The 19,573-nt window shown below is 33.6% G+C and overlaps 1 protein-coding gene and 1 long non-coding RNA gene across 7 annotated transcripts; one reads left to right on the top strand and one right to left on the bottom strand.

Moving 5' to 3' along the window:
• The first annotated feature begins 1,617 nt into the window (after positions 1 to 1,617).
• LOC144546120 (uncharacterized) lies at positions 1,618 to 6,512 on the top strand. Of its 4 annotated transcripts, XR_013508715.1 has the most exons (13): positions 1,618 to 1,757; positions 1,928 to 1,990; positions 2,493 to 2,601; positions 2,704 to 2,792; positions 2,877 to 2,970; positions 3,150 to 3,175; positions 3,328 to 3,422; positions 3,573 to 3,672; positions 3,793 to 4,224; positions 4,677 to 4,859; positions 5,469 to 5,909; positions 6,027 to 6,059; positions 6,276 to 6,512. It is a non-coding gene; the product is annotated as an uncharacterized LOC144546120 (long non-coding RNA). The 4 variants fall into 4 exon arrangements; XR_013508711.1 differs by lacking the exons at positions 5,469 to 5,909; positions 6,027 to 6,059; positions 6,276 to 6,512 and having other exon boundaries at positions 4,677 to 5,458; XR_013508724.1 differs by lacking the exons at positions 5,469 to 5,909; positions 6,027 to 6,059; positions 6,276 to 6,512 and having other exon boundaries at positions 3,793 to 4,280; positions 4,677 to 5,458.
• Positions 6,513 to 11,256: 4,744 nt separating this feature from the next.
• On the bottom strand, positions 11,257 to 17,865 carry LOC144563876 (protein POLLEN DEFECTIVE IN GUIDANCE 1-like). Of its 3 annotated transcripts, XM_078313352.1 has the most exons (13): positions 17,644 to 17,865; positions 15,559 to 16,216; positions 15,320 to 15,471; positions 15,049 to 15,107; positions 14,832 to 14,935; positions 14,654 to 14,742; positions 14,495 to 14,568; positions 13,305 to 13,455; positions 12,681 to 12,848; positions 12,408 to 12,505; positions 12,007 to 12,129; positions 11,838 to 11,906; positions 11,257 to 11,672 (listed from the first exon to the last, which is right to left on the bottom strand). In XM_078313352.1, the coding sequence occupies exons 3-13, from the start codon at positions 15,333 to 15,335 to the stop codon at positions 11,472 to 11,474; spliced, it is 1,152 nt and encodes a 383-aa protein (XP_078169478.1). In that variant the 5' UTR covers positions 15,336 to 15,471; positions 15,559 to 16,216; positions 17,644 to 17,865; the 3' UTR covers positions 11,257 to 11,471. The 3 variants fall into 3 exon arrangements, with proteins under 3 accessions (XP_078169478.1, XP_078169471.1, XP_078169483.1); XM_078313345.1 differs by lacking the exon at positions 15,049 to 15,107 and having other exon boundaries at positions 17,644 to 17,852; XM_078313357.1 differs by lacking the exons at positions 15,559 to 16,216; positions 17,644 to 17,865 and having other exon boundaries at positions 15,320 to 15,493.
• Positions 17,866 to 19,573: the final 1,708 nt, after the last annotated feature.

Genomic DNA, 19,573 nt, shown 5'->3' with positions numbered 1-19,573 from the left:
TTAACTCAAAACATACTCGTCACACGTACCGTCACACAAAAAATTATATTCTCAAATTTAATTTTAATTGAAACGTACTATACTGTATTGTTTCCTTATTTACTTCTCTCCTTATTTCTCTCTTTCTAATTAGCCGATTTTTTTATTTTTACCTAAAAATATTATTATTTTAATTAAAATATCCAGTTTTTTGCCGGAATTTTAAAAATACCCAACCCGTGGAATTTTTCCACGGGTTGAAATTTGAATTCCCACCGTGGAAAAATTCCACGGGCCAGACCCTTTTTTTTTTTTTTTTTTTTTTTTTTTTAAACAGAAATTTGTATTTATTTTTTATTTTTTGTATTGAAATATTAGAAATATTGGATATATTTCTTTGAAAATAGATGGAATACAATATAATTTGATTTATTAGAATGACTGCAACAAATAACCCGGATCAATATTTTTCAGATCGGATTTTTCGCGGCTGTAAGAAAAATTAATATATTTCTTTATGTGTTATTGGAAAAAAAATAAAAATGCTTAGATTCCGAGTTATTGATCTCGGTTCAAAAGTCACTTCTATGTAATCTAGAAAATATTATGATCTTTCTAGTACATTTAATTTATTAAAAGTTATATCTATTTTGAAAAAAAAAACAAAAACTTTAATTTATTTAATTATTATTATTCAAAAGTTATATCCACGTGTCAGATCCATTTTTTTTTTTTTTTTTTTTTAAAACAGAAATTTGTATTTATTTTTTATTTTTTGTATTGAAATATTAGAAATATTGGATATATTTCTTTGAAAATAGATGGATACAATATAATTTGATTTATTAGAAAGACTGCAACAAATAACCCGGATCAATATTTTTCAGATCGGATTTTTCGCGGCTGTAAGAAAAATTAATATATTTCTTTATGTGTTATTGGAAAAAAATAAACATGCTTAGATTCCGAGTTATTGATCTCGGTTCAAAAGTCACTTCTATGTAATCTAGAAAAATATTATGATCTTTCTAGTACATTTAATTTATTAAAAGTTATATCTATTTTGAAATAAAAACAAAAACTTTAATTTATTTAATGATTATTATTCAAAAATAATTCTCAAAATAGATAAAACTTTTAATAAATTAAATGTACTAGAAAGATCATAATATTTTCTAAATTACATAGAAGTGACTTTTGAACCGGGATCAATAACTCGGAATCTAAGCATTTTTATTTTTTTCCAATAACACATAAAGAAATATATTAATTTTTCTTACTACCGCGAAAAATCTGATCTGAAAAATATTGATCCGGGTTATTTGTTGCAGTCTTTCTAATAAATCAAATTATATTGTATTCCATCTATTTTCAAAGAAATATATCCAATATTTCTAATATTTCAATACAAAAAATAAAAAATAAATACAAATTTCTATTTTTTTTTTTTAAAAAAAAAAAATGGGTCTGGCCCGTGGAATTTTTCCACCGTGGGAATTCAAATTTCAACCCGTGGAAAAATTCCACGGGTTGGGTATTTTTAAAATTCCGGCGAAAAGCTGGGTATTTTAATTAAAATAATAATATTTTTGGATAAAAATAAAAAAATCGGTCTAATTAGATACGACATAATTTGTTTCTTTGTTTCCATTTCTTCCGATGGCAATGGAAATCAAAACATGAAGTTGACGGATCCGAAATTTGAACTTTCTATTTCTTTCTTTCTCTATTTCTCTCTCTCAAATCAAAACACTTTTCCTATGTCTTTCTTTCCGATGGTTATTCCCTATTTCACTTCCTTATTTCTATTTTTTTCTTTCTATAGATACCACTTATCTCTCAAATCAAAACATTTTCTTCTTTCCCTATTTTTTTCTTTCTATAGATACTTCCTTATTTCTTTCTATTTTATTTGGAGACACCTGATTCATTTTGTTAAATTTTGCAGCGGCTAAAGGAGAAGAGAGAACACGTCACGGCTTTAACCAAGGAGAAAGCGGATCTCAGTCGAGTTAGTCCTGTAACTTTTTTAAATTTTATTTCTGCATATTTTTTTTTTGAATTTGACGAATTGTTTATGTGAGATAAGTGGTATAGTTTTTATCTATTTGTATTTTACTGTTTTTTTAACAAGAGCCCCAATGGGTTTTGAGCAATTTTGTTTAAATTTGACAAATGAGAAACTACAACAACTCTTCAATTAGGTTTGTTTGTTATCATAGTACGGACCAATATGCGCTATGCATGGACTGGTAGGGAAGTGCCGTAACATTATGTTGTTTAAGGTTAAATTGGTCACTATGTTTTCCATTATAATATTACAGTGTACTGAGAAGGCACATCGTCCTGTGGATTGTGAAACTGACACTAAGTGGTTGATTAAGAATAGTGTTGAGTCTGAGAACATGAATTGCTGAATCACTTCTTTATTATTCCCTTTTAATATTCGCTTCTATTTTACTGTTAACAATTTTTTCAATACTAATAGTTAATATTTGTTATTTGATGTTTAGGATTTTTGGCAAACTCAAGGCCCTGCCCAAAGTGCAAAAGACCAATAGAGAAGAATCAGGGATGCATGCACATGACTTGTACCCCTCCTTGTAGATTTTAGTTTTGCTGGTACAAATTTGATTTTTTAATTAATTTCTGAAACTTTTAGGTTTGACTGTTTGTAAGTTATTCTTTGTAAAGTAATAACAAAGCTAATGTTTGCTTTAATAGGTTGTCTTGGTTCATGGCAGTCTCATAGAGAGAGAACTGGTGGATTTTATTCCTACAACAGCTATGAGAGAGCCAAGAAGGAAGGAGTGGTATGTAAATTATTTTTTTATTGTTGATATTTCATTTAATTTCTAGATGTGAACTTGTATTTTTAATATTTTGGCCTTTTGTAGTATGATGAGACTAAGAAAAGGAGAGAGATGGCGAAGAACTCCCTTGAAAGATACATGCATGCATTATTATGAGTGCTGGGCCTCAAATCAGTCGGTATGTTTCTTAATTAAGGATTTAGTCATAGAATGTCCATTTGTACCAGAAAGTACTTGTGCGTGCATCCTTACAGTCAAAATGACTCATTCAAAAAATTTCAGGTATTTATAGAATATATTATTAAAAGAGCCTCATTGACTCTTTTTTTTTTCTTTTTTACTTCTTTGCTATTGCAGATCTGCGCTCTCGGGAAACATAAAAGGTAGATATTTGTTTTGTCTTCTAATAGAATTTCAATTGATTGATTTAATAAACTTGCTATCTGTCTATGGATTTACTGATTTTATTACGTTTCGGGTATTAGTTATGTACATACAATTCTGAGCTTCTTTCTTTGTGCTTCTGTTTATGTAGATGTGGATTTTTTTAGAAAAAAGAAGCCTGGATTGGGAGAATTCATATTGCGAACTGTATTACATGCTTCGAAATAACTGATGTCATCTTTTATGGTAAATCTATGGGTGTTGCACATTTCTTTGATATATTTGTTTAGTTGCTCTATCTAAATCCCATTATTTGCATAAAATCTATGGGTGTTGCACATTTCTTTGATATATTTGTTTTGTTGCTCTATCTAAATCCCATTATTTTCAATGCAGTATATACTTCTGAATTTGTGGCTCTTTTTTGTTGGAGAGAACTTTCTGGGCAGAAACGGTCCTGCAATGCTTATTTATCAAAATCTACAAACAGCTTGAGGTCCGTGCTTAGAAAACATGTGGATTTTTATTTATTTCTTAATTGTTGTTATTGTTAGTAGTTCTTCATTTATCTTTGATGATCTATTTTTGAAATGTGATGTTGTGACTTGTTGTATAGGAAAGTGATCATACAAATACTGGCACCAGACGTCACCAAAAATTTTGGTATGGTAATATTTTATTTGGTTTGAAAAAATTTCAACTGTTATACAGCCAATTAAGTTTTTTGAGGCTCTTAAGGTTTGTATTTTTTTACCCTGCTCTTCTGGTATTTAGTTACAGGGATATATCAGAATTACACAGGAGATAGTCTTAATTTTGGCTTGCCAGCTGAAGAATCGAAGTCTGAGGGTTACAAAGTGGAGGTGTGCAAGTTTTGATCTCCTTTCTTGTTTATTGCACCGTCTAAACTTTTGGTCAATTGTTCGACAGGTTGAGGGAGCAGCTGCAGATGCAGGACTGTCGCTTATAGAGGTTGCTGGAGAAGCAAAGCATGCAGCTGAGCTGGTCGGGACAATGGGAATTGCGCTGTCAGTTGGTACTGTTCCAGGTCAGGTTATATCAGACCGTTTGGATGCTGAGAAGATGGAAATTGGCCTCAGAATTGTTAGTTAAATTGAGTTGTTGTTTTTGAAAACTTGGTAGTGACTACCAAAAAAATGCATTAATAAACTTGTATACAACAACAAATACTAAATTATAGTAATACAAAGATTATGTAATAGCATCATTTGCACTTGAACTTCTTGTACCACTCACTATACCAGCCCATGGTACTGGTACATTGCGCCTTGCATAAATTTTCAGCCACATTCTCGCATCCTCTTCTGCTCTGTTTGCAACAAGCGTAGATGAAAGCTTTGTACCCTCTAAAAATTAATTCATTCTGTTGTCTCCATAACGACCATAGAACTGACATGAATCTTACTACCCACTCCTCTTTTTTTCTCATTACACTGGTACAGTAATTTTGCCTTGATGCTTCCCAAGTCTCACTTACAGGATCCATTTCCAGCATGATATCTACAAATTATGCCCACACAGCTCTTGCATTACTACACTGGAAGAAGAGGTGGTGGGAAGTTTCTAATGCGCACTCATCACATAGCACGCAATATTTGTCAACTTGGATGCCCCTTGTCAGGAGTACTTCTCGAGTTAATAATCTATCGTGTAGTAGTAATTGTGAGAATATCTTTACCTTGGAAGGAGTTCATCCGCCTGAGTGGTGAAAATTGAGTAGTTGCTTTATAGAATTAGATAGTGCTAAGTTTATTTACAGGCCAGTTTCGAAATCCTAACTATTTTGATAATTCCTATTAGTTCATTTGTCCTAAAAATCGGCAATAATTATAATTTCCTTTCAAATCTTTTGTTCGTTTTTTTTTTTTTGGTTTCAAATCTTTTGTTCTGTTTCAAATCTGTAATAAGTGCGTGAACAATTTTTTTAGAAAAAGTCAAACCTACTTCTTTTTCATATATAAAATTCTGAATATGTGATATTTTACATCACAAACATAGTCTTGATCATTATATTAGACATGATTCGTATATAACTAATAACTACATGGTCATTATATTAAACATAGTCTTCATTATTATATTAGACATGCCTAAATGCATTTAACTTTAACAGTTGCAATTTGACATTTCAGATTTTTTTTTAATAAATGATCAAGACTTAAGCTGCAATTCTTGAAGTATCATATTAATTTAACATTTCTAATTTTATTATATGTTTTCAATTTGAACAATTATAATCTACTTTTTCATATTTTATTTATTCAATTTCAGAAATGTTGGACTACATCGAAGAGGGTCAATGGCAATGATACTTCAAGAATTTTTTTTCATGTTATATTTGATCATTTTTTCATTTATTGTTCTTTTTTTTACTGTTAGTTTATTATTTGCCTTATCTTTTGTTTTTTTTTCTTAATTTTGTATGAATATCAAACCAAAATCTTTTTATATTTTATTCAATTTTATAATGTCCCCGTCGCAACGCACGGGCACGATACTAGTATATATATATATGTGTGTGTGTGTGTGTGTGTGTGTGTTTTCAAGACATTGTCAAGTTTTTAATTTTCTATTGTTTACTCACCAAGTCTCTTGGCATATGTTTGCAAAAAGTACCAATATTATATTTATTTCCATTTTAGTTTGACAGAATTGCCCTCATTTAATTGCCTTTCTTTTCAGGTTGTTGAGTCTTTACCATACAACATAGAGGTATGTTACGAAATTCTTTTTATATCATTATCATTCTTTTTCTAATAACTGTTTGTCCTTGTAAGTGCTATGTTGCCCCTAGTGAAGTAACTAAATTTTATCCTTGTTTAACTGCAGAGGGCCCTGGACAAGATCTGTCATGTTGCAAAGGTTACATTTTTTTTTCTGTTTCAGGTTAGATAGGGGCTCACCAAGCTAACCCCTCACTAAAAAAAAAAAAAATAAACAAAACAAGGAACTTCTCATTGTTACTTGTTTGATTTTCCCGTGATTTCTGCCAATAAAAATCTAATTTAACGTACTAATTGTATGCACATGTTGTTATACCATCCTTGTATATATAAATGAATCATAACATTTTCATAGGTCGGCTCTGTCCTTAGTAAGGTCGAACATATAATTGAAGAACAATCCCTTGATGTGCTCTATCCTTATACTGGGGACTTGCAAGAGAAGATAATAACAGTCACTAGTACAAAAAACTCCTTCACCGACCCTTAATCACTGACTGTTTTAAGCAAAGCATCAGTGTTGCTCATACTACACTGACTCTTTTATTAAATAACAGTCAGCGTTGCAGTTCAACACTGACGCTTTAAAAACAGTCAGTGTTTGTTATCAACACTGACAGTTTTTCAAAACACAGTCAGTGTTGAGTACCAACACTGACTCTTTTTCAAGCGTCAGTGTTGGTACTCAACACTGACTGTTTTCTCAAAAGAGTCAGTGTTGGTACTCAACACTGACGGTTTATAAAAACAGTCAGTGTTGGTTCTCAACACTAACTATTTTTTGAAAAACCATCAGTGTTGATAATTTAGTGTAAGAATTCAATTTAAAGTATGAGATTCATCGTTTATCTATCTAAATAGCAATATTGTAAGAATCAAATTTTGAGTTAGTGTAAAATACAACATTACATGTATATTGCATATGCATATATGATTTTAACACATTATATTATATAGCATTACATGCATATATGACTCACATCTTCTATGCATGAACATGAAACATAAACTCTTGTTTCATGAGTTAATGAAGACGCACGGGAATATGTCATCCGTGGGTCGATTGGAACCGTTTAAATTACTAGTACAATTGTTTAATTGTTTAAATTGTTTAAATTGATTAAGTTTAATTGTTTAAATTTCAATTATGTATATTTAATTGTTTAAATTGTTTAAATTGATTAAGTTTAATTGTTTAATTGTTTAAATTTCAATTATGTATATTTTTCATATTTTTGTTTGTTTCATTTTCCATTCTAGTTTTCATTTTTTTCCTTAATTGTTTTTTTTTCAAATATAATAATTAAAAATATACTATTTTGGTTTGAAATGTGATTTCAACCAGGATTTTGCGTCGCTTGACAAATTTTATAAGGGAATCAAATTAAGTAATTTGTGGATATTTTACAATACAAATTTTATAAGGGAATCAAATTAAGTAATTTGTGGATATTTTACAATACAATTTCATAAGGGATGGATAAATATTTTATTGTTGTAATTCATAAAATATTAAAAAAAATTATGAATTGCATGAAGTAATAAAAAAAATTCATAAAAAAATCATACAAGAAATTTAAAAATCATTGCATCAACCATGCAAGAAATGTGTACAAGTAATTAAAAAATCGATTAAAACAAAGTCTCTGATACCACTACCATGAATTAACTCAATTCAAATTTGAAATATATTTCCACTTCATATGCAAAAATCTTACCAAAAAACGATTTCCAAACCATACAATAGTATGAAAATAACTTAATAAATAAATAAATACAAACTTGAGTATTTTTTTTTTAGGTGCTACAATGACGATTTCCAAAAAATCTTACAAAAAAACGATTTCCAAACCATACAATAGTTGAAAATGTTGTTCATATGTTGTTCATATGTTGCATGTGTTGTTCATATTTGTCATGTAAATTTTGTTATAGTGTGTTTTTTGGTGAATGAATCTATTATGTTGTGTTTTTTTGGTAAATGGTGAATGAATATATTATGTTGTCTAAATTGTTTGTATGATACTTTGTTTAACATCAATAAATGTTAAATACTAATATATGGCTAGCAAAAATATGGAGGCTAGCCCAAATATAAACATAATCATGCCGAAATTTTTATATCAACACTGACGGTTATAAAGAAAACACTGACTGTTTTTAATATATATACTGACGTTTTTAACATCAACACTAACTCTTTTGAAAAACAGTCGGTGTTGGTCCTCAACACTGACTCTTTTGAAAAACAGTCGGTGTTGGTGCTCAACACTGACTCTTTTGAAAAACAGTCGGTGTTGGTGCTCAATACTGACTGTTTTTAAAGAGTCAGTAAAAGATAATCTTCACTGGCGCTGGTTTTACTGACGCCGCTATAACAGTCGGTGTAGGGGTATTTGAACAGTGAAAGTGTTTTTTGTACTAGTGAGTGAAAAAGGATGAGATAGCTTCTCTGAAGAACTTGCTTGAGAAGGTTTGTATATTTAGAATTTATAATATTTGCCTATCTTGCAATCTGCTTGGGTCCAACTTTTTTTTTTTGTATAAGTGATTGCGACTTCTATTTGTTTAAGGTGAAGAGAAGTAATAATGAAATGAGAAGTCGCTTAGAGGAATTGAAGAAAAATAAAGATCTGCCAAGCGCGCTAGATACAGTTCAAAAGCTACTTGACTCTCTCTCTCTCTCTGTTTATGCCAACACTGGGCCTGGCCAATGAGATATTGCTACAATTCCTTATGGAACACGGTCTTGGATTTATTTTCATTGAGTTCAGTGACACTAAAATATCCATAAAATATTAAAAAAATTATCTGGTCCACTGAATGTGGTAAGATTCTGAATAAGTGCTTTATTATTTGATCTTTTTAAGTAAAACTCTCATACTCTCTCTCTCTCTCTCTACACATGCAGGTTAGGAGATGGAATGCTGAATTTAAGAATTGTATGGGAACCTCAAATCAGCACAAAAATCTGAATGATGACCTCATATGATTTCCTTTCTTTTGTGTCGGATGAAGGTAGTATGTCAGATCGAGTTTAATTGAAGTTATATACAATCTGTGAATATGTTCCTCTGCTTTATTTTAATGGTGGTAATCACTTAATTATTATATATAATTTAGTACGGGGGGCAGCCTAATATCATCGGTTGATGCGTGAATAGGTTTTTTTTTTATATATATTTGGCTAATTATGTTTCCCTTTTCAGATGCACTAATGCTGAATGTTTCTCAATTTGAGGACTTATTTCTTGTTTGCTTTGCTATAGTATTGATTCAACGATGCAATGCTCATTATCAAATATATATATATATTTGGCTAATTATGTTTCCCTTTTCAGATGCACTAATGCTGAATGTTTCTCAATTTGAGGACTTATTTCTCAATTGACCTGAAAAAACAATCATACAATAATTGAGATTGCATACAGTAATAGAGTACTACAGAGAGTACACTTTCTTAAAGACACCCTGTGCATTACATGTGTGGGACAAATTAATCTAGATTCTGATCAAACGGTCGAGATTCTAAACCCAAGATCTGAGGTAAAGCAGATTTTGAATAATGTAAACCCCGGATTTATTTTTGGATTTGTGACCAAAAGTTTTTCTGTGATCATTCAACTTGTTTAATTTGACTTTCAAACTAAGAATATATACAAATCTTGACCTCAATATTTCAAGTTGGAGGATTCATACAACTATCTGGCACCATTGCTCCAGGCCATGGCAAGTACAAATCTTGGCACTGTATTTCAGCGATGGCATGACCCCATTTATGACAGTAATGGAGTTCTAATAGAGGGAGTTCAACAATTCAATGGCATAGCATGGGCTTTTGGTCCTTGTATCCAAGCTGTGCCATTCATCAGACCCGTTATCAGCATTGATGCATGTTTCATGTCTGGCCGTTACGAGGGGAGGCTACTGATAGCATGTGCATATGATGCTGAGAACCAGCTGTTGCCTTTGGCGTTTGCAATTGTTCAGAAAGAGGATGGTGAGAACTGGGGATTCTTTATGCAATTTTTAAGAAGACGGGTGATTGGGCCAACAAAGTTTTTCTCTGTAATATCAGACCAGCACAAAGGAATAAAATATGTTTTTGATCGTGAAGAATACGGTTGGTCAACACATACTGGCGAGTGTGTGCACAGGTTGTGTATGCAACACGTTGCGGAGAACCTTAGCAAGGCAACCGGACACGATACATGGGTCCTAGAAACATTCAGACGTAATTGCAAAAAGAAGAAGCCGAGAAGGATGGAAGAGATGAGTAGAAAATTTGCAAAGGTATGTGTTTGTTAATTGTTTACATGTCTTATTGTACTTTGTGAACATATTTTTATTTTAATTGTTTACTTATATTATTTTATTTCCTTATTTATATGTAGTATATGCCGAAAGCAAATCTCTAGCAGCCGGATTCTTAACAGCGGTATTCTTAGCCGCCGGCTTCTGATTGGTGACACCCGACGATGTGCTCGCCTTACTAGTATAAGTACATGGAACAAAGTCTGGGGTTGGAGGGTCTTCATGAATTTTTTTTTTTTCAGACCATATCCATATGGATTTTTAACAAAGTCATCGTCTGAAAGGGGTGGATTTTCAATGGGACATTTGACACCAACTCTTTTCAAAAGAAGTACTGCATTACAGTGACATTTGGCAGCATGAGTACCTCTTTCGCTATTGTCCATCCTGTTCAACAGAACCAGAAACATAGACTAATTGTACAGTAAACATAGACTAATTATAAAATAATTACAAATGAATGAAAAAAAAAATTACCTGTAGATTTAGTAGCCTAGAAAATCGTCTGAAATCGCCCAAACAATCGCCTGCGCTCTCTCTTTCTCCTTCTTTGCAGTGTGCTGGAGAGAGAAAATGCTGATTTGAACTGGACAAACAATCACTGGCGGTCTGGTCCCTACTAGACCGCCCAGGTTCCTGGCGGTCTGGTATGGAACTGGACCGCCAGTGATAAACTCAAAATTTGGGGTTATTTTGGTAAATACTTTTTTTTTGGGGTTATTAATAAAAATGGCCGCTCAATAGTCAATACATTATCATGATTTCTCAGATGCAATTCTTGATTTTTGCGCTAGCACATTTAAAAAAGCATGTTCCAATGGTAGTGAACATCTGGTTTTTGTTTCTTATCATATAGTTTTTAATTATCTTGTTTTCTGCAATTGCAAAAAAGTAACAGCTACTAACAAAATTTATTGATCGAAAGTACAATTTACTGCCTGTTTTATGTAAAATATCTAAAAATAATTCTTATTATTGCCCTTTGTTATGCGACATTGGCACATTGCGTAACGAACGGTTCATCAGTAGAGAACAATTTATCCCTGTGCCAGTGTAACAGTACAACAAATACTCACATTTTTTGTGAAACTTTACCTCAACTATATACATTAAAAAAATTATTCAAATTTGCTTGACATTCGCATGTATGTCCAAAGGAGCGTCTCAGTCAAATCCTTTTGGCAAAACTGGTGTGTTGCAAAGAAATCTGTACCCATATGCTGCTCAGTCTTGAGATTCAATCCACATGTTGCTTAGTCTTAAGACGAAGATTTACATACCATGTGGCCAGAAAGCGAAGAAGCAAAATTACAAGTGTCTTAAAAACCGCGAGCATAATGTAGGTCAAACTAGACCATACTATAATCCAAAAAACCCTCCAATGAAAGGGGCCACTTGGAAGCAATGTAGCGTACACTGGGGTTAGAACTCTTATCACCTATATGGTATAAGAAATTAAGTATTAATTTCAAATAAATGTGACTTTGTAAGGTTATTACAGTATCTTCTCTCTTTTAGAAAGTACGTTGGACAATTTATGTTTTATGAGGGTGTCTTGGTCATTTTGCATTTAGAAACATATGGTCAGTTCTATAGATCTTACCACACATGCAGGTGCAAGAGGAATGAAGGTGAGATCCTTTTGGCATTCGTCAGGTTTATCATTTAGTATCTGCACCAAAAAGTGTTGTTTAGTTATTCTTTTGTTTTTAGTTTTTACTGTGCATAAGATAATATATGAGGCTATCATAGTAGGAAGGAAAGAAAATGACCTGTCTGCAAAGGTCTTCCAAGAAGTCAGAATATGCAACAGGTTTAATCTCATTAAATTTTGCAAGAAATGAATGCTTCACTGCATCTATTAATATTTCACAAACATATACTTCCAGTGCATTCTGCACAAGTAATGAAAATATATATATAAGTAATGCAGAAGTAATAAACACAAATATATAACATAAAAGGCGTATGAAGAACATTTGTTCTCATTATTTCCAAGAGGTGCCTACTTCCTGTTTGGTACCAGTGAAGTATCACTTCTAATTGTCCGGTAGCAACTGGCAGGCAGTAGATTCATCCTAATTGTTCTGTGATGATCAACATTATTGTCATGTACCCTTTTTGACATGAAACGGCTGGTACAATAACATATGACAGCTACTGGAAAACTTACCCAAACAAAACTGCTGAACCAGGGTCCCTCAGCCTCCAATAAATTTTGAGCAAGCACAAATAATAAAAATGTCATTATGTGAAACCTCTCGATTATATCTGTTCAACACATAAATAACATATTAGTGACATGCATATGACTTAGCCATCAAATCTAAAAAGTTCACAATGCAACTTAACCCTTCCCTAGTATATGACAGACAATTACAAACTTGAAAGTTTAAAAAAATAAAAATAAGAATACATCTACATAAATATGTTCAGAGTAACTAACCATAGTACACTAAATTGTGCAGGTTCTCCTTGCTAACACGCTTGAACACGTTACTTTTTATCTCGGCAAAATTGTTTGACACCAAAAGTGCAAGCAAGGCATTGTTGTGGGCTATAATACAGGTAGATAACGTAATAGCCTGAGCTAATAACACAAAAGAATGCACAAGTACTGAGTAGTTAAGGAATTCCAAATTGTTTGTATATACTGAAGTTTCACATATAGTACCAAGGCAAGACAGATGCATATACAATGCATATCCTAATCCCTATAAACATATCCAGCACAAACCCTTAAAAGAGATGACAAAATATCCTGAACAGTGCGGAAAAATTAGGGGCTTGTTGGGAAGAAAATGAAAAATTAGGGGCTTGTTGGGCATGTTCTGAAAAGTGCGGAAATATTCTTCTTTTGCAAGGACGTGCAAAAAATATTCAAATTTAAATTTTTTTCTGCAGATGAAGTTTTTATCTACCATGTTTGCTGTTATTAGTGTTTCAATTTTTCAGATCCCCGTTTGTATTTGCTTGCCAAGTGTCAAAAATGAGGAATGAGCAAATAGCCAAATACTGAAAAAAAAACAATTGAGAAGTGGAAAAATGTTGAATTCATTAGAAAGGATATCAAATGCTATGACAGCTATAGCTTCATCTAAAACAAACTGCATCAGTTCAGAAGTGAGATTATCTTTCGAACAACTTGATAGTCCCTCAGCAGAGTTAAATAGAACTTGAAGCACATCCTCACCAAAAGACTGGCATAACTTATCAAAAATCTGTCCAAATTTCACAAAACCAAAAATTTAATATCAAGAAATATAAAAGCAAGGTTGGGCATGTGGTCATATATTCACAAATTCTTCTGTCATAGCATAATTTCATTTTACCCGCCAAAACTCCAACTATTTCAATACATACCCATCAAAACTTTTCATTATAATAAGTACTCATCAAAATTTCAGTCCTGTAGATAATCCTTTATAATCTTAATTTCAGTAAACATTTAACTTATTTTTGGTTGGTAAGGAGAACTATTTCTACCTTTTGTTAATCTCAGTTATAAACAAACCAACAATACATACTTTTGAGCTCATCCCCACCACCTTTCTCACTAAAACAAAATAAGTTTTCGAGTAAACAAGCTGTTTCTCAGAGGAACAGGGGTAATGGTGGGCTGAAACCTTAAAGGTGTGAGAGAAAATAGAAAATGCCGAAATTTTTATTCATAACAAACAGAAAAAAAAGAAAAAACTTAAAGTGGGATGCCATACCATCTAGAAAATTGGAAAAAAGTAAAAAAATAAAAGTTAAGTGGGACGCCCTTTTTTTGGCGTTCCGCAAGGAGGCTATACCATATATCTATCTTCTCATTTTTGAAATTTCCCCCATGTCTTTTCTCATTTCAATTTTTCTTTTTTTCTATTTATCATGAATAAAAATTCCCGTAGAAAATGAATTTGATGAACTTTTCTTTTTTTACCACTAGTACCAAATTAATCATAAGCTTAAAAATTTTTATTTTTGAAACAAACCATATGTTCAATAATTTACCAAATTTATTGGGAATATTTGATGGCTAAATATCAAATTTTGAAGTTTAAAGCAGGAAACATATAATAGAGAAGAAATGATAATTATAAATTTAATTTTTCCAGGAAAATATAGAGACTGTCAGACAAAAACTTGTGCCACCTCCTGAACTATTACAGTCGGTGGCCAATAGCATTAAAACAATTGCAACTTTCATAGCTAATAGAAGGGCTTCTTGAAAATTCTCCCAATAAAAAAATCAGTCATTTTGCTAAAACAACTCACCTCTAGTACATTGTAAACAACATAGAGTTTAATTGTTCCCTGACCACGAATGACATGATAAATCAAGCTAATATCTGACAAAGGAAAAATTAAGATCTCAGAACAAGAAGATGTATGACAAGTATATTTGAAAATTTTGTAAAAACAAATAGAGATTACCTATCATTTGCAAAGAAGCAACACCTAAACCTAATACAATGAAACAGCCATAATCAGCTAACTCAGCAGCGTTCGGCCTTAGTAACTGCCTGCCACAAGACTAACTCGTTAATGGAAATTGTCAAGTTAAACTGAACAAAAAGATATGTAGAAACTTAGGTGAAGAGGTTAAACCTACCGGGTCTTAAGCAATTTCCAAATGGTCATTAAAATTCTTGCCGGCATGATTGTTAGGAGAGAGAGAAATGAGTCCAAGCACACAAAGAATCCCGCAACTATGAGCTACACAATTTTTACAGTCATATATTGGTAAGAATGAGCTTATGCTAAATTTTGAGGGTCTCTGCTAGAAAAATAATAAGCTCGAAATCTTGTCTATTAGCAGTAGCACTAACCTTATTTGGTTTTAAGTTGACAAGTTTTTGCAACATCCAATAATCCATTTTTCCTAAGTCTGTATTAACATCATATCAAACCGATATGATTTAAATGTTGGGTTCCAGGCAGCTATGAAGCAATTTAATTAGAACAGAAAGTCATGCATAATTTGCTCACCTTTTTATTATAGGTTAATGTTGATAACAGCAATTGGATGTCATTTAGATATAAACCAACAAAATTAGTTGGTCCTTTATCACTAGCTGATAGTTAACAGATCAAACTTACTCTTTCGCATCTCCATGGTACATGAAACATAGAGTTATATACTCTCTGTCGTTTCTTCTCATTCCCTACAGAGATGGTGCTCCTCAATGAATTCCCACTATATACCTCTCCCAAGAAGTACTTCAATGGTGATTTCTCCAAAAATGATGAATCTGAAATCAATAGTGGACTATGACAATCTGCATTTTCTATAATGGCATCAACTCAACAACAAAACAGAGAGTAAAAATTAAATTTACCATGTGGAAAACCAGCATTATCTTTCAAAACCTGATTCCAATCCAGAGACTTCTCCTTTTCCAATCCCTTAAATCGAACATCAACATCATGACCTTCCCTCTTAAATCCAGTATTAACATCTTGTACGTCCTTGTTACTTCCCAATTCATCTGACACGTCAGCATCGCCCAATCCACCATTGACATTTCTCTGTCTCAACTCAAAGCGAACACAACTCACGCTAGGGCTATCGTCAACCTGGTTCACCACTGTAGTGGAGCCCCCGCACACTGATCTGGAGCTCTCCAGGACCTTAAATCCAATATCTTGCGCATGCAACAACAGCGACTCGTCGTCTGAGTTGGGGATCATCTCCAAGGGGATGTTACTGTCCGTGTTGTGTTTTTTCTTCCTTGGCTTGCGTTTGCGTTTGCGGCGTGGCGCGACTTCACCGGGGGGAGGCTCTCCGGACGATGGGATATAGCCGGAGAGGATCTCGAAGGAGAGGTTTCGGCCGTTGGATCTGAAAGACATGGCGCGGCAGGGCTTAGAGGGAGAAAGGGGTAAGGGTAACAGAGAGAGAGAAGCCGAGGAGGGGTTAAGAGGAAATAATTTTTATAGGTGCTCTCAGATTCGTGATGGTAGTGTTGCCTTCTTTGGCTGTGCCTTGTCTTATACCTTACAATAAAAAGAAATTAGAATATAGATCTATCAAATGCATTTTTCTTGGGTTGTCGGGCACCTGACAGATGTCCGGTCCAATAAGAGATGGATCATCTCTAGGAAAAAAATTTCATTAGAACTGAAAGCATTTACTGGAAAAGCAAACATCAGATAAATCAAGAGATAGGGCTTCAGCCAAACATCCAAAACTTATTCTCCGTCCTATCTCTCCACTATATGTAATTGAACAAAATAAAATTTACCATATAATATTTGATTGGCCCCAGAAAGCAAAAAAATTGCGTAGCACACACAAATTCAACCAACTGCTTCGACTAGCTGATCTGCACTTGGTAGTTAGTAATCCTTCCTTGAGACCTCCAATGCTACTTTCAATAAATTACCAATTTGGAGGAAACTGAGAGATTGAATTGAAAGTGTTGGAGGTCTTAAGGATTATCAACTACTAAGTGCAGATCAAGTAAAATTTATTTGTTTCATAATAACAGTTCTATATTCCTATGGTAGCTTTCTTTGCAACTCGTTTTTTATCCAAAGAAGGCACCACCGGTGTACTTAGATTCTTCTCATTCCAAGGCACGAAATGGAGAGATCCCTTCGATCTATTTGAAAGAAAGGGGTATATTTATCTAAAAGATAAGTTTAATAAATAGAAGGGGATAAAAACAAGAAAGTTAGATTTCTATGGGGATATTATATATTTAGATGTTTTCATGGGGAAATTGGCTATTTTAAAAGTTTTCATGGGTACACTAGAAATTTTTCCTTAAAACAAATAATAGCATCCTTGACTTGTAAAAAAAATTCATGTTTTTCCATAGGCTTTTGTTGATTAATTAGTGCTTATTGGACTAAGCTAAAGTGGTGTCTAAGGAACCTTGATACATGGTCAAGTGACCAACACAGAGCTGGTATGAAAGCAACTGCAATAGATATTTTGAAGAAATTAAAACCAAGGATCTGTGCAAATGTCCAAGGGACAAAATGCATAAGCATAAAGTTACACCATAAATTAAGCAATGAAAGCATTAGACCAATCCATTTTGAACCCACAATTTAGCAAAAATTAAGTCTTCCAGTGTGTACAATGAGGCTGCCTAAATCCTAGCAAAGCATTAGTCTTCTTTTTCTTAACCAAAGCCTTACTTTCAGTAGGTCCATTTTGCACTACCTCACTAAGTTATAGTCTGAACCAACTTCAAACTGGCCTCAATGTCAATTATGCAAAGCTAGTAAAGGTGCATACTGGTGCTGCAACTACGCCAAGACTTACTTCAATTAAATGTGATTCCTAAAATCTGCAAATACGACACCAGTAAAGCATCACTGGGTTTCCATTTTAGGATCATGTCACAGTTGAGAATTGTACAAAACAAGCCAGTGAAACAAAATATAATAGCAGCTTGTAAATTTAAACTTACTCCTGAAGAGTGCCTGAGAAGTAAGGACACCTGTGAGCATGCACGGAGAGAGAGACTTGTCGGCGATAGTTAGCGCGAGACAGAGAGAGCGTCGTTGGGAGTCGGCGCGAGAGCGAGAGCGAGAGCCAGAGCCAGAGCCAGCTCGAGGAAGGGAGAGAGGAGGGTTCCAGTGCGGTGCGGCGGCTGAAGCCTGAAATCGCGAGGGAGAGAAAAAAATTGGGAAATGATAGACGGGCAAGAATGGGGGCAGCGCTGGGAGAGAGAAAGACATCTAATAAATTACTCTCTTTCTTTTATTTTTAATCCTGACCATTTAATTTTAATCAACGGTGGAAATTCAGAATTAATGCGGACGCGAAAATAAGCCGAATTTTTTATTAATAGAAAAAAAATAATTAAAATATCGAAATACAATATTACTTTTGAATTTTATCCAAAACTAAGTAGAACGTGTTGTTTAAACCCGTCCCGGATTATCGCTAATCACTGTCAACGCTAATCTCTGTCGACGAGAGGAAAAAACCAAAAACCCGAACAGTTCTACACAACCCGTCCTGGATCCGGAAAAAAAAAAAAAAAAATCCCGGACGGATCTACACAACCCGTTCCGGGTCCGAAAAAAAAAAGCTGGCCGGCTCTATACAACCCGTCCCGGGTCCAAAACAAAAAACAAAAGAAAATTCGGGACGAAGTTTGAATTTGTCGATTGCAACTAATTTATTGGATTTGCAATAATGAGCCTCTAGCAGAGAAGGTAGGCGCAATAACAGTGCGGCCAAGCTAGGGACAACCTCATCAAACCACACTTTTGCTTCATCTCTAGACAAGTGCTGTAGTCAAAATTCAAGGAAAGAAAACATTTTATCCTTATTTAGTAATAATTTAGTGCCAAAGTGCAAAAAAAAGATCAAAGAAATAATTTAGAAACAGCAATTTACTTGATCAAAGAAGAAAGATAAACCATTGGAGGTGGCATAAGCTAGGGGAGGCTGTGAAGAGAAATCAAGTTCATTACGGACGTTATCTATAAAGTCGAAGAATTTGGAGCCCGAGTCGACATGGCTGACAGTGGGGCCCTTGGTCAGGTCACACAGAGACCTTTCGGCTTCCTCAGGCCATGTGAGATGAGGGGAGGAAGGTGTTGGAGAAAGAGATATAGGAAGAAATGGTAAGATTGATCTGATACCGGAGAGGTCATCCATTAAAGAGCAAATTAATATTGATAGATAGAGGAGAGAGTTTAGTTTAGACACTGTAGTATGAGAATTTAATTTGCATTAATTTGCTCTTGTGATTTATATGATTTATAGCCCATTAATAAGTGGAGCGAAGGGGGTCTGGCCATCAGACCAAATTCGGTATGAACCGTTCGATCCACTATAAGATTTGAGCAACTGTTTAGGGTGGTTTCTAATTTAATTTTGCACGAATCTTAACATAGATTGAACGACCCAGACGATGCATCAGATAGAATTTCATCCGATGACCAGCGGATACTCTAAGCTCCCATTAATAAAAAATTAATAATCATTGGTTGATTCACTTGCGGAGTGGAGTGAGCGGACTGCGAGCGAAGCGAGAGGAAGCAGGGGGGACGGGTTAAGAGGACCCGTCCAGGAAATTTTTTTTTTTTTTTTTTTTAACGGATCGGGACGGGATTCTTAAACCCGTTCAGAAATTTTTTTTTTTTTTTTTTTTTAGGAGTCGGGACGGGACGCTTAAACACGTCCGGGAATTTTTTTTTTTTTTTTTTTCCGTGATGCTAGTTAAGATTAAATGAGGATTAACCGGGACGGGTCAATTGGACCCGTCCGGTGGAACGGGTTATCTAGACCCGATCTATCTACTTTTCGCAAAAACATAAAAGTTATGCTCTTTTTAAATATTTATTTTATTTTATTTCTATTAATAAAAAAATCGGCGAAAATAA

The sequence above is a fragment of the Carex rostrata genome, chromosome 1 (genome assembly GCF_964058835.1).
Source record: "Carex rostrata chromosome 1, lpCarRost1.2, whole genome shotgun sequence".
Lineage (NCBI taxonomy): Eukaryota > Viridiplantae > Streptophyta > Magnoliopsida > Poales > Cyperaceae > Carex > Carex rostrata.
The sequence above is the reverse complement of the archived record's forward strand: the minus strand, read 5'-3'. Positions and strand labels throughout refer to the sequence as shown.